We start from the raw sequence: 13,466 nt of genomic DNA, 5'->3' as shown, positions 1-13,466 counted from the left end.
AGAAACACAATCAGTCCCTCCATGGTTTGGTGCATTTTACCAAAACAAGGCAAAGAAGGGAAATTCTGCTCCTGCTCTGTAACCGGGGACTTGGAGGGTGCTGCAGGAGGGGGTGGATATGGAGGACACTCATGTTCACCCTCCCCAGGACGGGCAGAGGAGGCTATGCCCCCAGTCCCTACCAGCCTGGTCAGTGTAGTCTTAGCTGTCTGCAGGAAGAGGTTCAATGACCTTCTCCGCTAGACTCTTCTCTCTGTTTCCTTACACTCACTGTCTCTCAGTGACTGCACCCACCTCCGTCCACAGCACATGCTCTACAACTGTCACCTCTACTCTCTCTCATCCCCATTACTGACCCTGCATGCCCTCTGTGCTGCCAACTTACTCACCTGGGACACTTTGCTACCTTTAACCCATCTACACCAGCACCAAGAGCTGTGCCATTCTCCCTCATCTCACTCAATCCAGGAGGACACGGTCCATACTCGGGTAGAAATGTGAGGATGTGTAGTGAGGTGCCAATGAAGAGCAGAGGATCCTCACCCTGACCACCCTAAGCCGTTGAATGATGGTGGTCAAGCCCCTGGATTGATATCAGAGGCTGCTTTTATGTACTGTGTCAATACCCCCCGCCTGAACTCTCCTTAAAACTCTGATGTCCTCCTTAGTATGTGACGTACAAGAATCAAACACAATTACTCCATGAGAGACCTAACTGATATTTGCTAAAGGTGGAGTGTGACCTCCTTGTTTTTACTCAACAGTAACAAAGCAAAGGATTACATTATGATTTTGTAACAATCTTTTTAACATGCCCCAGAATGCTTTGTGTGCATACACCTCTAGGTCTTTTTGATCTTGTGTCCCTTTATGAATTGTACCTATTTTATTGTTTTTTTGAAGGGATGTAAACATCACTGCTAGGCCAGGATTTATTAATTTCGCTGGAGAAGGTGATGGTGAGCTTCACTCTTAAAAATGCTGCAGTCCTTGAGGTGCAGGAGAGCACAGTGCTGTTGGGAAGGGCACTCCACAATTTGATGTAGTGGCAAATGGTGATATATTTCCAAGTCAGCGTAGTGAGTGACATGGAGGGAACTTGTACATGGTGGTGTTACAATGTATCTCCTGTCCTTTTCCTTCTAGATGGAAGAGGTCACAGGTTTGGAAGGTGCTGTCCTAGGAGCCTTGGTCACTTGCAGGGCATCTTGTGGATGGTACACACTGCTGCTACTGAGCGTGGGTGGTGGAGGGAGTTTGTGGATGTGGTGCCAATCAAGCGGCTGCTTTGTCCTGGATGGTGTCGAGCTTCTTGAGTGTTGTTGGAGCTGCCCCCGTCCAGGGCAAGTGGGGAGTATTCCATCACACTCCTGACTTGGAATATTTGTGCAGTTCTGGTCTCCTTCCTATCTGGAAGATGCTGTGAAACTTGAAAGGGTTCAGAAAAGATTTACAACAATGTTGCCAGGGTTGGAGAATTTGAGTTAGAGGGAGAGGCTGAACAGGCTGGGGCTGTTTTCCCTGGAGCATCAGAGGCTGAGGGGTGACCTTATAGAGGTTTACAAAATTATGAGGGGCATGGATAGGATAAATAGACAAGGTCTTTACCACCCAGGGTGGGGGAGTCCAGAACTAGAGGGCATAGGTTTAGGATGAGAGGGGAAATATATAAATGAGACCTACTCTTGTCACAGTATTTATAGGCTGTTCCATACTCAATACGCATTAAGGTCCAACCCTTGAGGAGGAACTCCAACTAATCCAGTGACGAAACTGAGCAGCATGATAACAGGTGGATTTCTAGCCCCAGAAAAATACTATGAGCTAGTTCCACATTGGTTTTGGAGTGACATCCAGCAGCCTCTTTAAAGACTACAGTTTGGCTGCGTAGTGCTGGTGCTAGTGGCCAGCGTATATGTGGCACATGCTCCACCACTGCATGCTGCGAATGGTGTTTGGAACATCTTTACTTTTAGATGAGACAGGACTCTTTCCTCCTCCCGTTAGGAAGGATGGGTGCCCATTTATTGGTTCACTTCAAAACTACATCATGCAGCTGTTTGATGTCTGAGGGAGGGTTAATGTTTCTCTGCCATTTTCAACTGCTGGACATTTCTCAAGTGGGACAATCAGCAGTTCAAATTTAACCCTCAGAAACTCTTTGACAGGTACAGAATTAGACATCAATCATCAGACAGAGTGTGAAAACCCCCCAAAGGGAAGCACACACTTGCAGAAGAAAATGTACGGACAATGACAAAAGAAGATGGTGTCAAAGAGACAAATACATGACAGAATCAGAAGAAAAGACACTTTTCTAAAACTTCTGCAAAACATATTAAACTTTAATTTGCAATCATCTAACTGGGAATATTAATGTAAGATGCAGTCTGAAAATGTAATGATTTTTGGCACCCTGTGCCAGTTCTTGATCCTTACCATCCAGCTGTCAAAAGATCACACACCTAGCAGAGTTCTATTCATGAGAGCTTATAATTAGCAGAGAATGATGCCATTTACTCTTTGCCCGTTTGATAATTCATGGGTTGCAAGAGCAGCCCAAGAATGGAATGAATTTAGTGTAAGCGAAACACTGCGATTAAAAATTCCATTATTTGTGTAATTGAAATGCCTGTTCCTTCAAAAGGAAGGATGGAGCTAATAGGCACCTGGGCATCCAGGCAAATAGTGGCACCATTATACCCATGAGCAATCAAATAGATCAAATTTACATCAGGAAATTGAGCATAAACTCACACAGAGAAATACACTCTGAACGCTAGGAAACAGGATAATTCATGCCTTTAGAAATGACACATATAATCTAGCCGTCATTCTATAGAAAGAGATGCATTCAAATGTAATAAGCACTTTTACGTGAGTTTTTATACAGTGTTGGAGAGAAGGAAAGCCGGGTGGGGTTAGGGCTGAGTTTAAAGTTACCATTCTAAGACAGAAGAGGTTTCAGCATTTAAATTCTTCATGTACTGACTGATTGACCCACCTTTGCAATGGACAGTAAAGATTAAGAGACTGACAAATAGGCATCTACTTACAGAGCGTTAGAGGCTAATCTACTGTGCAGGCATTAGGAACATAGGAGCACCAGCCAGACTCATTCACACACTGACCGCTCAGATACACAACAAGAGCGCAAGACTTTCAGAAATTAAACAGGGAGAGAGAGACACAGAAATCCAGCAACTGCACATGCAACATTTCCTTTCTAAAGTTTGGATGCTGCTTTCTTCCAAAGAGCTGGATTTCCTCTTTACTCCAATGGTTGTATCTTTCCTCAAATCAAGATTTTTGCATCAGCTGACCAGTTGTTCCCAGGCTGCTCAAGAGGAAGTTTTGTAGACAGAGGCCAGCTCCTGCCCTTTGAGAAGAATGAGCAACTCTTCCATCGAGTCATCAATCAGCCCAGGGCTGGAGGACAGCCAGACAGGTAGGAGAAAGGGCAAGTGAGTGCATGAGCAAGAGAGAAAGATTGACCGAGTGAGTGTGTAGGAGTGTGTGAGAGAGACAGACAGAGAGAGAGAGAGAGACAGACAGACAGACAGAGAGAGAGAGAGAGAGAGAGAGAGAGAGAGAGACAGAGAGAAAAAGAGAGAGACAGACAATAAGGAACAGTAGATCAAACAGGTATGAGTGTTTGTTACTCAGTGAAAGATTGTGAGAAAGAGAGAGAGAGAGAGACAGAGAGACTAGGAAACCAGAACAATTGGACAGGTTTTAGAATGGTCAAGCAGCACAGCCAGGGAGATGAGAAAGCACCTGTCAATGATGATGAGACTGGCAGATCAATACGAGGAAAGATTCAGTTCGATAAGAAGGGCAGTCATCCACAAACTAAGAAGAATTTGGGAACAGATCCGAAAGAAAAGCAGAAAGTCAAAGGGCAGAATGAATCAGCCAGAAGTCAGTGACGTGATAAAGAAACATGGGAAGATAAGGACGAGGAAGATATTAAAAAGGAGGGGAAAAGGAGACCTGATGAGTGAATACAATTTTATCAAAGGCCCAGACTCAATTAGTGTTAAAAGGAGCGTACAACAAACATTTCAATAAAGGAACAACAAATACGAAAATGAAAAATTTCAATTGTGCTCCTGATGAGAATGTGCATTTAAGCATTAAGATAGGGTAAATGATAAAACTGAAAACCTGATTTGAAGAATAAACTGACAATTATTTCAGAATGCATAGGAATAAATATTGCTATGTCACTGTATTTTAATAGTATCCAGTATTTATTGATTTGTCAAATATACATGATAAATAAACCAGATTATTGAAACCCCAGTTTAACAAGAAAATACTGCATTTAATCACTGACATATTTCAATTATGGTTACAGAGCTAGGGTATAAGTTACTGGTCACCTTGGTTCCCAGTACTACATCATTTGTGTATAGATGGTATAAATGTGAGTATTGATTGTTGCAATGTGTTTATATTTTGTGGACCTGAATACCAGTGAAGAATTTATTCTTTGAAGTGGTTGGAGAGCCTATTCCAGGAAACCCTTGAGCCCCCTTCCAGGAACTTAAGTTGTTCTTAATTTGCTTGATCATAGCAGCGATCATCTTGAGAGTAATAGATGCTCATTGGTACGCCATTGTTCTTTGGAAAATAACCTCTGCTCTTTCACATAAAGCCTTGAGTCACCTATACACGATCTCCTCACCATCTTGTCAATCATATTTAATTTCAAGCAGGGCCTCAGACAAGGTAAGCCAAATTCTGGTGTGGGATCATGTGAGGGCTGTGGTAAGAGTTGAATTGAGTCCAGCCAGTGATAAGTCACATTTAAATCTTTGTTGCAGAACCTAATCTAATTTGATGAATGTGGTAAGGGTCAGTACAGAGGTGATTACACTTTGTTTATGTGTCTGCTTGCTTTCAGAGAAAACTCCAAGTCCAGGGAAGTCTCTGAGCCCAGTGCTTCTGTGTAAGGTATGTGGGGACACCAGCAGCGGGAAACACTATGGTATTTATGCCTGTAATGGCTGCAGTGGCTTCTTCAAGCGAAGTGTCCGAAGAAAGCTCATCTATAGGTAAGTAAACATCATAATTTTACTCTTGACATTGTTTATATACAAAAATAGTAACAGTTTGTTGCACTGTATCTCCAAAGTCACTATCTTACATGTAAGGGAAAAGGACCTTTAATAATGTCCCCACAACAGGCAAACAGCTAATATTCCATTCTAAAGAGCTCTGGTGTTTCTGTAGTAAAGTAGCAGCTGAAATGTTTTAATTTTACACTGAGACTTACACTTACAAACATCTGAATCTGAGGAGAATATAATTTCTATGCAGTCAAGCTAATACTGGGCAATGAAAATTAACAATGCATGAATTATCAAGGTGATTTTATTCACATAACTTCAGCTAATTGTCTAGGATTATAGACTGAATATGTAAACTGTTGGAACATAACCCCAATTCCAAGGATTCTCATTCACTCCCATCACATAAACCTGTTAAATTCAGGCTACAGTCTAATACATCCTCAATGTATTTAGATTTCCAAATTTTACGTTGGAGATATGGAAGGCAATAGAACATAGGAACAAAGGAGCAGGGGAGGGCTGGTCATCACATCAAGACATTTGTTTAGATCATTATTGAGCATCGACCACCATACCACTCTCGCCAGATTGATTAGTTTAATGTGATTAGTCTGGAGAAACCTATCAATTTCTGTCCTGAATCTGTTCAGCAAACGAACTTGCACAGCCTGAGCTCGAATTCCAAACATTCACTGCCCTCAGTGAAGGAAATTCCTCATCTTGAATAGCAACAGGTACATGTATCATTGAATCCCTACAGTGCAGATAGAGGCCATTTGGCCCATCAAGTCTACACTGACCCTCTGAAGAACATCCCACCCAGAGGTTAGAATCAAACCCAGGTCCCTGGTGCTGTGAGGTAGCAGTGCTACATTTACAATTACTGCAATGCAAGCTCCTCAGGAGGTTTAATTCTGATGAATCCCAGTGACACAGCTCTGCTCAATGACAAATATCTCTGGTGATGAGGCTGTCATTGCATTTATTTTTTGGCTGTTCTGCCATCTCTGCTGCCAGGTGCCAGGCAGGAACTGGAATGTGCCCTGTGGATAAAGCACATCGCAATCAGTGCCAGGCTTGTAGACTGAAGAAATGTTTGCAGGCTGGTATGAATAAAGATGGTGAGTAATACACAAACGTCTCTGTCTGAGAACATGTATGAAATTATAGCTTAATGTTTCAGGCTTTAAGCAGCTATAATCCTCTAATCTCTATTATTCTGTCTGTTCCTTCCCCTCGGTTTCTGCCTCCCTGTTCATTCTCCTTTCTTATCCCTTCCTCCAGCCGTTCAGAATGAACGGCAGCCCCGTAGTACTGCCCAGGTGCGACTGGACACTGCTGAGCTTGACCCTGAGAAGGAGCACATAGCCACGACCAGGGAGCCCAGTTTGTCATCGGTCAGCAGCCAGAGACCAGCTTCCTCCAACATCAGCGGCAGCCAGAAAACCATCAGCCCACCAACTAACCATCGGTTCATGGCCAGCCTGATGACAGCTGAGACCTGTGCCAAGCTGGAGCCGGAGGATGGTCAGTGACTGGTTCCTAATCTCCCCTCCCTTTCTACTGCGTGCACAACTCTAGTGATTAAAGCATCAGTGCAGCTCTATTGAAATTAGATCTAGGGTCAGTTTATAAAATCAAATTAAGGATTGTAAATTTTCTTTTTTTCACTCTTGATTGCTTGTAAAAGTACATGTTCTTCATGTTAACCTAAACCATATGCAACCATCCACCGATGAAGGTATTACAGAGCTGAGGCAAACCCTATGAAAACATCACACTTCCACACGTTATCTTGCTGCCACAGATACTGATCAGAGCAGGAGCTCAGTCTGATTTACCACTCCCTAGCCAATGTAGCTCAACACCTGTATGGTTGAGATTAACTTACTCAGCAGAAATTGGTGATTGAAGCTATTAGGAAGAATTCAAGGTCATATTTTTCATGATAAGTGAGCAGTCATTGCATTGTTCTGGCTCACGAAAAGGAAAAGAATAAGAAACCTAATATTTGTGGTCACTGAGAGATAGGAGAATTAGTGAGTGTTTCCCTATTTATATATTCTGCTTGCAGTGGATGAGAACATTGATGTGACAAGCAACGAACCTGACAGGACATCCACAGAGTACCAGATGTCCATTTACCCTCCGAGTAGTCTCGAGAACGTATATGAGACCTCCGCCAGATTGCTCTTCATGGCTGTTAAATGGGCCAAAAATCTTCCGGTCTTCTCGAACCTGCCATTCCGGGACCAGGTATATCAGTAAAGCATTGGGTGGGGCACTGGATAAAGTGTAACATTGAAAGATAAGGGATTAATGTTCAATTCCAACATTACAAGTATTACATGTCATTTAAAGCATTAGACATTGGGTTGGATTGGAACCCAAGGTTCAGAGCTGAATTGTCAGGTAACCCGTTCTGCAGGTTAATCTAATTCCTCCTTTTTCATGGTATCATAACATTGAAGTTTAGTCCAATATTATTTGGATACTTTTTTTTTTGTTATCCAGCTAAATCAACGAGAAATAAACAGGAGCAAAGCTGTAGTTAAAATACACCACCAAGATTATTAGGAAAGTGGGTAAGAGCGATTGGAAAGGTAAATTAACAAACTTGAAATTAAGTAATGCAGAACTTGGAATTTCAAAGCTTTTAGAAGGAAACAACTGAGTGAAATTAGGATAGCAGATCACGCAACAAATGTTCACTTCGATTGAGGGAAAAGTAGGAGCAAGAAAAGTGATGAAAATGGTTGACTCTAACGCTCTCAATGGAGTTATGCTGGGCAATATACTTGGCACTAGCCAGCATCACTCAGGAACGAAGAAAGAATGAATTGTGGAGCTAAAGAGCAAGACGTGAGAATTAGAGGAGCACAGATGACAGATGTATTGACAATTAAAATAGAAAATACTGGAAATATCATCAGCAAGTCTGGCAGAATTTATTGACAGAGAAACAGTTAATGTTACAGATTGATGACTGCTTGCCAGACATTTCTGACAGGTCAACCTGAAACGTTAATTGTTTTTCTCTCTCCACAACTGCTGCCAGACCAGCTAAGCATTGTCAGCATTTTCTATCTTAATTTCCAACTTCCAGCAACTGTAGCATTTTGCTTTTGTAAAAGCATTGGCAGGATTGCCTGCTGAACATTCCTCCCCATCAACAAAAGAATTTTTCTGATGCAGGTGATCCTGTTGGAAGAAGCCTGGAGTGAACTCTTCCTGCTCTGTGCTATCCAGTGGTCCATGCCATTGGAAAGTTGCCCTTTGTTGTCATTACCTGAACTCTCTCATTGCCCTCAGGGCAAGCATAGTTCTGCCACAGCTGACATCCGCATCCTGCAGGAGATCATGAGTCGATTCAAGGCTATTGCTGTGGACCCCACAGAGTTTGCATGTCTGAAGGCTGTGGTACTCTTTAAACCAGGTAAGCACAATCAATTCTCTTAGGCAATATGTCCAATCGGTTCATTATCCCTGTAGCCAGTTATTATTGCAGCAGAGCACTAAAGAGCATTGAGACTATGAGCAAACTGAACTCCAATGGTGTAACATATAGTAAAGGAAGCAGATTCTTAAACATGCTAACTTGATAAAGACTTAAGTCAAGTCCGCTTAATTTATATGTTTTAAGGTAAAATGTATGGAAGTTTGCTAGAAACGATTTTGGGTGTTAAAATCTTACTGACTTTCCACTTGAGGTAAGCATTAATTATCCACTGTGTCAGTATATGGACAATGTTGATATAGTAGTAAATGCCACTGGGCTAGTCATCCAGAAGTATAGACTATAGAGGATTGAAAACTCAGAATTGCAGCTGAAGAATTTAAAGTCAGACAATAAGTCGAATATTAAAAAAAGTTAGCCTTAATAATATTCTGTGAAACTACCGTAGATTGTCAATGAACACAAAGGAAATCTGCCTTCCTTGGCTGGTCTAGCCGACTCCAGGTCCACAGAAATGTGGTTGACTGTTAACTGCCCTCGAAAAAAGACACTCAGCCCAAGGGTATTTAGGAATGGAAGGTAAATGCTGGCTATGCTATTGATGGGCACATACCATGTGCAGAAAGAAGCCAAATGGTGTCCATGTGCATGGATTTATTCACAAGATTTGTACAAATTTCACTGGAACATTAGGGCTGTTCCATAACAATTGACATGTTCTGGGCTATTTTACCCTGTTTCTTCCATCCTCTTCTGAGGATGCTGACTTACGTTAAGATACAGTTCCATGGCCACTCACCAACATACAGTATCTCATTTGTATGGCATCCCAGATAATGAGCATTCAGGTATATTGACTGTAGGGACCAAGCACATCTTTTCCTTATGCTCACAGTTTTCTGGTGATCTCTGCTGGAAGCTAATCTAGAGCTTCAACATAGGGCTATGGTTTGACTCCCTAGCTCAAGAATGCTAATATCAAATGGACAGGCCCAAATTCATCCCACTCCAGTGTAGACTGGGAAAGGAACCCTTCTGACTGCATTCTTCACTGTGATCACCAACTATTTACATGATGTACAAGTGAATCTTCTAATAGAATTTTAGGGGGCTTTCCTGCAGTGAAATAGAAATTCACCTATACTGTGTTCTTCTTCAGAAACAAGAGGGCTGAAGGACCCAGAGCAGGTGGAGAATCTACAGGATCAGTCCCAAGTAATGCTGGGTCAGCACAGCAGGACACATTACTCAATCCAGCCAGTTAGGTAAGGAAAGGCAGATCACCAAACAATTCTTGGGCTGAAACTACACTTGTTAATCAATACAGAATTATTCATGCAGGTTACATGCTCATCATGCTAGTATCAGATATAAAATATGAATTGTATTATTACACAGAACAAGTATTAAATACAAACATAAAAACAGACCACCTATCAGTGGTCACCTTAATGTCAGTTAACACAAACCTGACCTCCTTCAAACTAAAGTAACTAACTCTTGGGGATTTAAAAAAAAAGTTTATTTTTCTTCTTCAGATGAAATGTTGAACGAGACTGTACTTACTTGCTCAGATGGATGTTGAAAATGCTATGGCACTTTAAAAACAAACTAAAATCATAAGAGGGGCTAATTAGTTTGTGTCATTGTTAATTGTTAGGCCCTGCTGTGTGTAGATGTCTAACACATTTATACTTGTAATTGCAGTAACTCCACAATATAATTCAATATTGGTTAAGAGCTTTGAACTTTTCTAATATAAGGCACTTCTTCAATCTGAACTGGATCCTCCTCTTTGCTTTGTTAATTTGTGATTCTATTTGTTGATGTATATTTTCAAAAGGGTTTTCGCTCAGGGTTAGTTGCCTGATTATTTTCTTATTCATCTCTTATCAGATTTGGGAAGTTGCTACTCCTCTTGCCATCACTTCGCTTTGTCTCTTCAGAACAAATTGAGCTGCTATTTTTCCACAGAACCATTGGTAACACTCCCATGGAAAAGCTTCTCTGTGACATGTTTAAGAGCTGAAAGTCCCAAGCAGCATCCCCTGTTATATATTGACCCCTCTCTCTCCCAACACCTTGTGTTGTCTATTCCTTGTGTGTTCTTGCTAACTACCCCAAAATATTAAGTCCTCTGTCTGCAATCACCATTAATGCATTACATCCTGTGATACCATGTCCCTGGTGTGTCATGCTACCTACCTATTTATTATTGTCTCACACATCACATTCTATCCCAACATTTTACATACTCACTTTTCCCAAACAACTAACACTGCAAATCCTTATAATTTTTAAGCCTGTGAAGATTGAATATATTTCTAAAGAAGAATAAAACTGAAATCTGGTTACCCCAGTTGCTTGTTGTTCACCTGTTTTCTTCAATATGGAAATGTTACTGGGGAGAAAAGTCTAAACTATGACCTGCTGCGTACAAATACTAAACACAGAGAAGCTGGTATACAAGAATTTCAAGAGGATCAAATGATGGCTGAGAGAAAGGTGCTGGGAGGACTGAAACATACATGACATTAAGTAATAATCCAGCATAAGAAGAAACATTTTTAAGCAAGAAAGGCTGGCGTGCCTTTTTGAGAAAAACAGCAAGATTTGCTGCAGGCCAGAAAACCTAAAAACTATCCCAATGGGCAAAAGAAATGATAGAGCATTCGGAAAAGTCATGGACAAATTAATGACATTATTTAATGTGAGCATCATGAAGGACAAAAGTTGAATTAAAGAAAAGGCAAAACCATTTTTGCTACATATGGTCCTTTAAGAGATTGTTTTGAAATGGTAATAGGGAAAAAATAAAAGTAGGGAGGAATAAACACTTTTGGTAATTTTCCAAGCTCTATGAAGACCAAAGGCTTGCTATCTGCTGAAAGAACAGATCATGCTTTAAATCAACCAGTTGTGATATCTAACATCAAGCCTCAGTTTTAAAACTTTCTCTCTTTAAGCTGGAAGAATAGAAGATGTTATGTTTGACAATTTTATTGGGCTCTGAGAAAATGAGTGAGAGCAATTAAATCAATTTTTCTAAAAAAGTCTGTTATGAAGAAAGACAAAAAAATAAATATTTATACTGTTCTTGGAACCATCACAATATGCCCTGAAATTCCTGAAGTGAATGAAACAAAATATGATAATCTTGTTAATATTTTTAGCTCTGAACACAATAGCAAGACTGCTCTGGACATCAGTAGTGACTGATAAATCAAAGAAAATGATGCAGGGAACTATAGAGGAATCACTGACTTGCAGAAAGGGTGAAACAAGTGATTATAGACACTAGGTGCTCACATGATAAGGAAGTGTTCAGGAATTGGATTAAATTTCTTTTGAGAACTGAGGAAACATTAAAGTAACTTAACAGAAGTTTGAACATGAGAATCAAAGCGGCAATATTGATCTACCAAATTGTTCATCACACACCAGGCAAAGAAAACATGAAGGGAAGACTGAGAGGTTGTGGAGAGAAAGGATTAATATAACAATATAAGGTTTGCTATATTCACGGCCTACTTAACACACAATGCCCTGTTGTGTCATTGGTTTTAATCCATACTTGAAAGTGTATTCAAACCAGGCTCTGGGCCTATTGCTAATAATTTAACTGGGTTTTTTTCCGTGATTTAAGGGTGAATATCGAAGCCATTGATTGGAACACATGAGAAGCTACTATCTATCTCCAGCAGACCCAGTGAATGTCAACTTAAGTCCAATTAAATCAGTTCCTCAAGAAAAGTCTCAGGTTTGATTCCATGTTTTTCTTCACAACATGACTTCAACGAGACAAATATTTACACTGCTCTTGGAATCAAGATTTGCTCTGAAATTCCTGAAGGGATTGAAAAGTGAAATATCAAAAATTGAACAAAATATTTCTTCAGAACCTTGTGGAGAAATGGCAAAGAAAACACTGGCCTTTCTGCAGTGATAGCGAGGTTCTAAAAGTCAAGCTTGTGGTGTTGGTGCAAATGGCTCCCTTCTATGATTTCAAACTCAATAAAATTGATCTCTCAGCTGGGGGCAAAGTCCAAGATCAAAGTATGAAGTTAAGTTGCAGCAAAAAAAAACCTACTGCAGGAAGTTCAAGTACCTGCCCTAAATAGATATGTCACTGAGCAGCCAGAAGGGAGATACACCATGACATTAGGAACATCTGTTATTTAAAGCTCCTCACAAGAGGTAACTGACTTATATAGTGGCACAAGACTACACAGTCTTCGACTTGGACACGTGGAATATTACTGCTGGCACTGTGTGAGATGCACTTGCGTCCTGCACAGAAAACATATCAGCTCCAAGTAGAGAGGCAAAGTAGTTCTTTCTGTGCAAGTTGGTTGCATGATATGAGCTGGTTGAACTCTAGTAACTCATGATGCATGTTTATCATACCAAAACTATGGCTCTTGACAATATAACATAGAATCCTTAGAATCCCTATAGTGTGGAAGCAGGATATTTAGCCCATCAAGTCCACACTGACCCTCTGAAGAGCATCCCACCCAAACCCACCCTATCCCTGAAACTCTACATTTCCCATGGCTAATCTATCTAGCTTGCACAACCCTAGACGCTATGGGCAATTTAACAGGTCCAATCCACCTAACCTGCATACCTTTGGACTCTGGGAGGAAACCCATGCAGAGACCAGGAGAATCTGCAAACTCCACACAGAAAGTCACCCAAGGCTGGAATCAAATCAAGATTCCTGGCACTATGAGGCAGCAATTCTAACAATTGAGCCACTGTAATATATCACACACATATATTCAATTTATATAAAAATAACTCTGCTAACTGAGATATGTCTCTATGGGTAGAGATTTTGCATTCTATGTTGGACACACAAATGTAGTGCACATTTCTCAGCAGCTTAATCTGGAGACCTAAACGTATAAACAGGTTTTGCATTTATA

At 40.8% G+C, this 13,466-nt stretch overlaps 1 protein-coding gene across 1 annotated transcript; it reads left to right on the top strand.

The window, feature by feature from the left end:
- The first annotated feature begins 3,099 nt into the window (after positions 1 to 3,099).
- On the top strand, positions 3,100 to 10,894 carry nr2e3 (nuclear receptor subfamily 2, group E, member 3). The gene is made up of 8 exons (XM_043680502.1): positions 3,100 to 3,448; positions 4,910 to 5,060; positions 6,096 to 6,199; positions 6,363 to 6,605; positions 7,153 to 7,334; positions 8,274 to 8,514; positions 9,695 to 9,800; positions 10,432 to 10,894. Exons 1-8 carry the CDS (start codon positions 3,391 to 3,393, stop codon positions 10,562 to 10,564), a joined length of 1,218 nt encoding a protein of 405 aa, XP_043536437.1. The 5' UTR covers positions 3,100 to 3,390; the 3' UTR covers positions 10,565 to 10,894.
- The last annotated feature ends 2,572 nt before the right edge of the window (positions 10,895 to 13,466 follow it).

This window comes from Chiloscyllium plagiosum, chromosome 40 (genome assembly GCF_004010195.1).
Source record: "Chiloscyllium plagiosum isolate BGI_BamShark_2017 chromosome 40, ASM401019v2, whole genome shotgun sequence".
NCBI lineage: Eukaryota > Metazoa > Chordata > Chondrichthyes > Orectolobiformes > Hemiscylliidae > Chiloscyllium > Chiloscyllium plagiosum.
This window is presented reverse-complemented; position numbering and strand designations above follow the sequence as displayed.